The sequence below is a fragment of the Trachymyrmex cornetzi genome, unplaced genomic scaffold (genome assembly GCF_001594075.2).
Source record: "Trachymyrmex cornetzi isolate Tcor2-1 unplaced genomic scaffold, Tcor1.1 scaffold1422, whole genome shotgun sequence".
Classification (NCBI taxonomy): Eukaryota; Metazoa; Arthropoda; class Insecta; order Hymenoptera; family Formicidae; genus Trachymyrmex; species Trachymyrmex cornetzi.
In genome coordinates this window covers 1-9,881 of record NW_017296008.1, presented here as the reverse complement: position 1 = coordinate 9,881, position 9,881 = coordinate 1, and the positions used below count along the sequence as shown (strand labels likewise).

Sequence of the window (9,881 nt, the reverse complement as noted above, 5' to 3'; positions counted from 1 at the left end):
TGTAAGTGTTGTAATAAAGTCAGTGTTCGCAGTTAAATTGATCGCGCCTGCTTATTAATAAATACCGCACTTCATCTGAGAAATCCTAGTATCCTCGGATTAAATCCATTTCCTGACACTTAAGAAAAGACTAAGATATTTATCTTCCTTTCCTTCCGTCTTAAATATATATAAAATCCCTTACATTTCTTCTCAGAAGTGGGATTCATCTGTGAATTTCTGCGTCGCGTCGGGTTTATGGTTACGGTAGCAGATTTCGTGTCGCGCGTTCGTGTACGGAAGAATTCACACCTGTAGAGCCCGGCCAGGAGCACGTGCCTCGCAGATAATATCCAGCCGTTAGGCGGCCATCTTGAGCTCCACATCTTCTCGAATCTTCTACGTTTCAAAAATGAATAGAGCTCAACTAGATAAAATGTCCATAGCGGAACTTCAGGAGGAGGCACAAAAGTGCAACATACCTCTATGTGAAGATCCTACGGTGTTAATAGATGCCATCATGGGTCATCTAGAGAGAAGCGCAAGACCTTCCTCAAATAAAGGTCCCGGTGCTACCAGACAAGGCACAGCACCACAGAGTACCACGATGAGCAGTAGTGGATCTGCTGGCTCGTCGACAACCATACAAACTTGGCAAGTTTCTGCCGATGTGGCATCGTTGTTGACAACGGTGGTCAACCCGATACAACAAATGCACCAGGAAATCCTGCAAATGCTGAGAACGCAGCAGGAATTAATGCAACATGTGCTGAATCAAAGCAACGGATCCGGAGCACCATCGATCGGCGGAATTACAGGAGCTGACGAGGGTCAACCGGAGCGAACCGAGCGAGAAGTTACGTCACCCAGGAGTCAAGGGTCCACACGTCGATCGCAAGGTTCTAATATCACCTCCTGTGCGTCGTCACACGCGATTACAACGCTGGCGACTCAAATTCCTTCATTCGGAGAACTGGAGACAGAAAACGTTAACTGGTGGGTCAAACGTGTCGAGCAAGTCGCCCACATTCACCAGGTATCACAAGATGTCATATTAATCGCTGCTTCTAGCAAGCTTACTAAATTGGCTAAACGGTAGTACGAGATGCACCTCGGCCCAATGCTCGAGTCTTGGACAGGTCTTAAGGACGCAATCGTTAAAAGATACTCGCGCAAAATAGTGTACCATGTTGCGATGCAAAAAGTAGAAGCACGCAAATGGAACTTCGGAAAGGAATCATTCCTCGAATATTGCTCAGACAAGTTGACGCTCATGCATGATCTTGAATTACCGCAGGACAGCACAATCCACCTTTTGATCAGCGGCATTGCCAATCAATCGTTAAGACATACGGCTATTGCTTTAAAGACGGACTCTATAGACGCCTTCCTGCAGGAAATGCAACAGATCACATCGGTATCTAAAGACACGGACCAGCACTTCAACGCAGGCCAGAGATCGTCAAGGTCACCGGAGGTCACGTCGAAGACAACCAAGCCTTCGACTGAGACCAAGGGGCAAACCAAGGAGAAACGTACCTGCAAGTATTGCTAGGCGCCAGGACACACGATCGAGAGGTGCTTCAAACGACGTCGAGAGGAACGGGATACCGTACCCAGCTCAGTCGCGGCACCTCCCAGGAAACGAGTCAGTTCCGTCGCCGTGACAGCAGTCGACTCAACCTCCGAGGACACCGTGGCTCATATTCAACTTCAGGTACCGGAGATCATTGTCAACGGACCAACGTTAGAGGTTAGCACCTTAAACGACCATGCATGCGAGTTAACTGCTCTGCTGGACACCGGAAGTCCTATATCTTTTATCAAGCCTTCTGCTTTTTACAAATTTTTAGAGAATTATACGAATGCTCTAGCGCTACCGAAACGAACATATAAAGCGGTGAATAACCTACCTGTGGCTATTCACGGAGCGGTAGAGACCACGATTTCATTAGCGCAATTAGGGAAACGAATATTTACAATCACGCTACACGTTTTAAAGAGCGATTCTCTCTCGACCGATTTTATCATTGGGAGAGACTTTTTGGACGCACACGCGATTACTGCCATCTACAAACCAGTCGAGGTTAGTAGTGTCGCGCCTCCGCTTTTCCCGCGAACTTTGCTACAAATTCTCGCGTGTATCGAAACTCGAGATAATGAAGACCGTTACGATGAAATCGAGATAGACTTAGATGACGAGTGTAAGAAACTTCCAATTGACACATTAATTAAGGTGGATAATGCACCGATAGAAATTATCGACGATAAGTATAGCGTGGAAATACGTCTTAAGGACGAATCAATTTTCGCATATTCGCCACGCCGTTTTGCTTACTCCGAGAAAGTACAAATCCGCGAAATTGTTAACGATCTATTATCTCGAGGTATCATCCGGAAAAGTACATCGCCATATTGTGCACGAATCGTGCCAGTGAAAAAGAAGAACGGGCTCATGCGTCTCTGCGTGGATTTACGCCCGCTAAACCAAAGGGTCATCAAGCAAAAATACCCATTTCCAGTCATCGAAGATTGTATAGCATTACTAGGGGAAAAGAAAATTTTCACCCTCCTCGATCTGCGTGACGGATTCCACCAGATCAAGGTGGGCGAAAAATATACGAAGTATTTCTCGTTCACTACGCCGGACGGGCAATTCGAATTCACTCGTTTACCTTTCGGATTCTCAGAATCACCAGCCGAGTTTCAAAAGAGACTCGTAAATATTCTTAAACCGTTTATCGAGGACGGTCGTGCGATTGTTTACATCGACGACATCATGTTAGCCTCGGATTCGGTCGAGGCAAATGTGAAAACACTATTCGAGGTCATGGTAACGCTAAAGCAATACGGCTTCGAACAGAATTTCAGCAAGTGTAAATTTCTTCGAACAAAGATTGAATACCTTGGATACATGGTCTCTCATAACACGATCACGTTAAGCTCGCGACATACAGAGGCAATCAGCCAATTTCCACCACCACGTAATATACTTGAGCTTCAAAGATTCCTTGGCTTAGCGAATTATTTTCGCAAATTTATTCGAGACTTTTCCATTAAAACAAAACCTCTTCGCAATCTATTACGAAAATCGGTCACATTTAATTTTGACAATACTTGTCTCGAAGCATTCAATAGTCTTAAAAACGAACTTACTTCGTACCCAGTCTTATGTCTATTTAACCCTCTTGCTGAAACTCATCTTTGTCCTCGATAAACGGTCAGTTACATACCGACGCCAGCATACACGGGCTGGGCGGCATTCTGTTGCAAAAGAAACCAAATAACGACTGGAAGCCGGTGGCTTACTTCAGCCAATCGACTAATCAGTCGGAACAAAACTACCATAGTTTCGAGCTGGAAATGCTCGCTATTGTTAGAGCAGTGGAAAGATTCCACATCTACTTGTATGGGCTCAAGTTTGCCATTGTCACAGACTGTAACGCACTAGTATACGCTGTAAATAAGACTAACTTGAACCCGCGTATTGCCAGATGGACTCTTGCACTTCAAAATTATTCGTTTGAATTAAAACATCGGTCGGGCCAGAAAATGGCCCATGTTGACGCGCTAAGTCGCATTGTAAATTTTGTAAATAATATTCCGATAGAAAAAGAACTCGAATTGAAACAATTGCAAGATGCACATCTCAAGCAATTAACGCACGAATTAGAAGTCGGAGACAAACAAACGATCAAGCATCGTCTGATCGCGGTGGCCTCGCCATGGGCCAACGGTCTTGTCGAACGAGTTAACCGTTTCATTAAGTCGTCTCTTAAAAAATTGATAACAGAAACAACTGACTGGAAGGCATGTCTAGATAAAGTACAATATGTCCTAAATAACTCATTCCACAAAAGTGTCGGAAACACGCCTTCCAAACTATTTTTCGGTTACGAGTGCCGCGGTCACTCGGACAAGTTGATTACCGAATTACTCGATAGATTAGCTAACGTCGATAATGATTTGGTTAAAAATAGAGAAACTAGCCGCGACATTGCGGTCGAGACTACTCGCCGAATACAAGAATACAATAAGGCGTATTACGATCGTCGGCACATCAGCCCGACAGCGTATAAGGTCGGCGACTATATAATGATAAGACGGCTGCAGTCGAAACCGGGTCAAAACCAAAAATTGAACCCGCCGTATAGAGGCCCGTATCAAATTGAGAAATGCCTCAAGTATAACCGTTATCTGGTTTCGGATATCCCCGGATTCAATTTGACACAGAAACCGTACTCTGCCATATTATCTTCGGATAAGATAAAACCGTGGATTCAGCCGCAGCCACCGTCAATAGATTAAGCTATATGTATGTATATTTGTCAATTTACTCATAAGTTCCGATCTACCTCAGTGATTGTTAAAAATATGTAATACTCAGTTAAGTAAATGTAAGCTGTATCTCTGTAATAAATAGATGAATAAATAAATAAAAGGGTCATTCGAGCCGAATGAATATGCAGAACGGCCGAACTGTAAGAAATATCGTAAGATAATCGTAAAAATCCGCTGTCTGTACGCTTCTGACATCTGGCAAGGTCCAGAGATTTAGAGTAATTAACGACAGCTCTGCTCCGGCAACGAATTTCCGGAACAACTTAACGACAACGACGACTTCGCTATGAAACGTCGTTCGGAGCACACGTTCTCTCCGGCTTCACCTCAAGATATTGTTCTGTGAACAAGTCTGCGTTCAGTCCACTAATAAGTCCCCTACTCCTTGTGGGGTCAGTTCTGTAAGTGTTGTAATAAAGTCAGTGTTCGCAGTTAAATTGATCGCGCCTGCTTAATAAATACCGCACTTCATCTAAGAAATCCTAGTATCCTCGGATTAAATCCATTTCCTGACACTTAAGAAAAGACTAAGATATTTATTTTCCTTTCCTTCCATCTTCAATATATAAATTCCTTACAATATTGTGTATCTTTTCTTATACTTTTTCATAATTTTTGTTGTCTTAAATCGCAATACTTTTTCATTTTCATATTTGGATTTGAAAGTACTAGCTTTTACTCGTTCTTTCTTTAATTGTTTGAGCAAATACTTGATTTGATTGGTTTGTCGAATAGTTCCCTCTTCATTTGTCATGAACATTGTTTGTAAATTCTGTCCACTTATCTCATTATCCGTTTGAACACTTGCATGTACGGCAATTGGGACTGATAGTCTGTTGTTCACTTGGTAAATTCTTAGTAGTAACATTTTCATTATATCCAAAATTGTCATTACATGATAAATCACAATTAGATAAATTAGCACAATTTTCTGGTTGAATATTATGCCCTACAAACAGTAAGAATTGTGTAAAATTATATATATATACATATCTGTTTATAAATTATATTTACGATAACATAAGAAAATAATTGAATTATTTTGGAATTATTACCAATTAAAGATTGATCATTTAATATATCAGAATTAATTTCGTTGCTTTCGAAAATAGTTGGAATTGCATTGGGTTTCAATTTCCGCCATCCATTCTCTCGTCGATTTTCGAATTGCAAATCATCGAAATTATACTATAGAAGAGAAAGCATTTTTTAAATGTTTAAATATATTCTACTTAATATATTCTAATAATAATAAAAAAAATCGATAACATATTTACATACCTCACATAACCTAGAATTCTGTGTTGGATTTTTACCACATTTTTCAGCCCACAAATGTCTTCGTTTCTCATCCCGAGGAAACAAAAACATTCGAAAACCATGTTCGCTTCTATTTTTGCAATTTTTTGCACAACAACCTGGCATTGTACATACTTTTACTGCACACTCGCTCACTCACACAATTAATAGCTGTAGCACCTACGTACACTAACACTGACTCGCTGTCTCGAAAATGACGGCCATGCAACGACCTTCTTCCCCTCCAACGCCAATCCACGGACCTTGATCACAGCGACCGGTGCTTAGGAGCTTTGTAGTCTCAAGCGCTGTGAGTGGCTCGTGTCCAATTGAGCCGTGTCCAACTGGGTGCCACCCGGAGCTTTGTAGTCTCAAGCGATGTGAGTGGCTCGTGTCCAATTGAGCCGTGTCCAACTGGGTGCCACCCGACGTTGCCTTTCAAATACAAGAATTTAATTATAGCACGATATTCAATTTTTTTCATTTTTACCAAATGACGACACAAATGATTGTCAAACAAGAACTGAACGTCCAAAGTGGCCACAATTGTCACAGATATCTTTCGTAAGTATCACGATTATAATACCAAAATGGCTTTGACGAGTAACGCCATCTTCATGATGAGGCTCAAAACTTTTCAGACGACCCTCGTGACTCGTACTTCCCTTCGTCCCCTATCGACATCCATCACATGCTCAAGAACCCGCCTCCCACTCTCTGCCGCTTAATCAATTGATTACGTTTACACGACAGGTTTAGTAACAACAGTAGTTATAACTACTAACGTTAAATATCGTGTAAACGGTGATTAACGTTGGTGTTATAACATCAGTAGTTGTTACTTTACATCTGATAGTAAAGAAGTGTAGACTTATAAAAGTGTAGACTTATTAATTTCAGAAGATGTTAAAGAAAGAAAATTGTGGTATTTTGAATTGATGGTCGGTAGTAATCACAAGAATAAGAAATGGAGAATGAAAAACGTAATTATATAGAATTGTCATTATATAATGTAATCAAATCACTTTTCAATTTCGATTTATTTTTCTTATTTTTAGCTTCTACAGATGTTCAAGATGTATCTGTTTCTGGATGTTCTTCGAATTTAGACTCAACATCAGGAGAATCTGTTGCAGAAAACCGGTTTTAGAATACCGTGTAAACGCAAGGAGCGGTTGTTACACTTGTATTGCCAACCTAAATACTACGAGTTTAATGATATTCATGCCATGCCATTACATCGGAATTTCTTATTGGAAAGCTTTATTAATTTCAGAAGACGTTAAAGAAAGAAAATTGTGGTATTTTGAATTGATGGTCGGTAGTAATCACAAGAATAAGAAATGGAGAATGAAAAACGTATTATAATTATATAGAATTGTCATTATATAATGTAATCAAATCACTTTTCAATGATAAACGATTTATTTTTCTTATTTTTAGCTCCTACAGATGTTCAAGATGTATCTGTTCCTGGATGTTCTTCGAATTTAGACTCAACATCAGGAGAATCTGTTGCAGAAAACTCATCAGTTAAATCACAGTATTGTGTAGACAGTCTCAAAATCGATGTCAAGAAAAGAGAAAGTTGGGAAACTGAAGAGACTAAATATTTTCTCAGACTAGTAAAAGAAAGACAAGTCATGAAAAGTTTAGATACTAAAAAATTTAGAGCAGATGATATTTTTAAACATTTAGAAAATTTTATGGCTGAGAAAGGTTATAATAAAAATTGGAGGCAAATGCAGACACGATTTAAGACTTTACGACGTAAGTAAAAAAAATACATAGTATGGGGGGTCTACAATAGAAATCGTAGCGATCGTAGTCGTAGAAAATTAATCAATCATAGGCAATTATTCTTTTCATATTTGACTGATTGGTAAATTTTCTACGACTTAAGACTCTGTGATCGCTACAACTTGTATTGTAGACTCTGCATAGGAAAAGAAACCTACATTATGACTTTAATACGTAATGTTATATAAATAAAGTTATTAAAATAAACTTTTTAAGATCAATACAATGACATCCGAAGAAAGATGAATAAAAGTGGATCTGGCAATTATTTGTCGAACTTTCCTTATGCTAGTGAGATGGCTGATTATTGGATTCTCGACCCATTTCTGTACAAAATAATATCGACAGTTCTTCATCACAAGAATCACGAATGGAGAATGAAAAATGTATTTATATTATATAAATAGAATTGTATTATGTAATTATATATAAATCAAATCAATTTTGAATGATAAACGATTTATTTTTCTTATTTTTAGCTTCTACAGATGTTCAAAATGTATCTGTTCCTGGATGTTCTTCGAATTTAGATTCAACATCAGAAGAATCTGTTGTAGAAAACTCATTAACTAAATTATCAAAAATGTCTAATATTAAAGAAAAGAGCAGAAAGAGAACGTATGACAGTGCTCTTATAAAGTACGCTGACAAATTAAATAAGAATTATGAAGAGATTCAAGCCAAAACTATGAAAAAGACACAAGATTATGTTAAAAGTTTAATAGAATCGGACCAAAAAATACAAAAAGAGATAGTCGATAGTATGTTACAAAGCCAAAGAAATATTCTTCAGGATACAACTAATCAATTTTTAAATGGTTTAAGGGATATTTTCCAAAATGCTAATCCCATTCACAATCAGGTTACTTCTACTCCTCTAAATAATTTAATGATTCCTCAATTTTTCAATTCTTCTATTTCATCATTACGCCCACATATTGAAACCTTTCGTCCATCTAATACTGCACCAAAGGTAATTGTTAATTTGAAACCTTGTGTAAACGAACAGGAAAACATTATAAAATTGCAAAAAATAGATAACAAAGTGCAGTACAGTTCCACTAATTCTAACAATTATGAGTGAACGAATACTAAAGACTTCAAAAATACATTCCATTAAAAAATATTATGGAAAAAGTTTTACCAAAGTATATTTCTGTTTTGTTGTGTTAATTAAAATATATTTTGTTATTTTTTCAAATATTTTATATAACTTAGAAAATACGTCACGCTAACAAATGTTGAAGAAAAAATGACTAAGTTTAAGCAAAATACTTTTCTATTGTGTTATGCAACAGAATTTTTTTATTTTTTGAATATATTTTATGTTACTTGGAAAATACGTCACACAAAAAATGTTGAAGGAAAAATTCAGCCAGCACTGTTGCCAACACGGCAGCAAGCACGCAAATCCAGCTAGCAATCCAGCAGGAAAGAAAGCATCGTGTGCCGCTGGCTTTATGCAACAGAATTTTTTTATTTTTTGAATATATTTTATGTTACTTGGAAAATACGTCACACAAAAAATGTTGAAGAAAAAATAACTAGTTTAAGCAAAGTACATTTTTAATGTGTTGTACGATTAACATGTTTTTTTAATTTAATTATTTTATATAACTTGGAAATAAATTGTATAACATTAAAATTATTAAGGACAAAAAATTAAGTTTTAGTAAAGTAAATTTCTGTTGTGTTGTACGATTAACATACATTTTTTAAATTAAAATTTTTTATATAATTTGGAAATACGTAGTACATTTACAAAAGTATATTTTTGAACAATTTATTATACTAGAACAACACAAAGCGCGCGCTTCGCGCGCGCCATTATTTCTTTAGCTCTATATATTTTTTCATTTTATTATTATATATACGAACATATCACATAATTATGTCAAGAACTATATATATATATATATAAAATTTAAAGGAGAAAAGAAATCATACATATATTTCTTTATATACATAATTTTTAATTTGTTTATTGTCACGCTGACTACCAAGATAAACTTTTAACGCTTGCCAAGTACGTACTCGTGAAAAGGCCACATAAAGTTGTCCATGATTAAAAACATCTTTGCGAAGATCTATTCCTACTATATCAAATGTTTGCCCTTGTGATTTGTTAATTGTCATAGCAAAAGCTAATTTTATCGGAAATTGTCTTCTTTTAAAAGTAAAAGGATATACATTTTCGCAATATAGCGTTATACGATTTAAAAAAACAATATCTCCTATTTTATCACCTGTTAGGATTTTACATTTCAATAAATGATCAGCAAGTTCTATAATCATTAATCTAGTACCGTTGCAAAGACCTTCATTGATACTGAGATTTCTAATCAACATAATGGCACAATTTGGTTTTAAACGCAATTCATAAGGTGGAAGACATGACAGAGATAAAGTATTTAAATATTCTGGTAGTAATGCTTCCTCAGTGTCACCATTATCACCGCAGT

The 9,881-nt window shown here is 37.3% G+C and overlaps 1 protein-coding gene across 1 annotated transcript in view; it reads right to left on the bottom strand.

The window, feature by feature from the left end:
• The window catches only part of LOC108757425 (uncharacterized), an 8,926-nt gene extending 3,181 nt beyond the window's left edge, over positions 1-5,745 (bottom strand). Inside the window, 5 exon segments of the mRNA XM_018501837.1 lie at positions 528-706; positions 4,899-5,150; positions 5,152-5,269; positions 5,376-5,508; positions 5,602-5,745. Coding sequence (XP_018357339.1) covers positions 528-706; positions 4,899-5,150; positions 5,152-5,269; positions 5,376-5,508; positions 5,602-5,745 — 826 coding nt within the window.
• Positions 5,746-9,881: the final 4,136 nt, after the last annotated feature.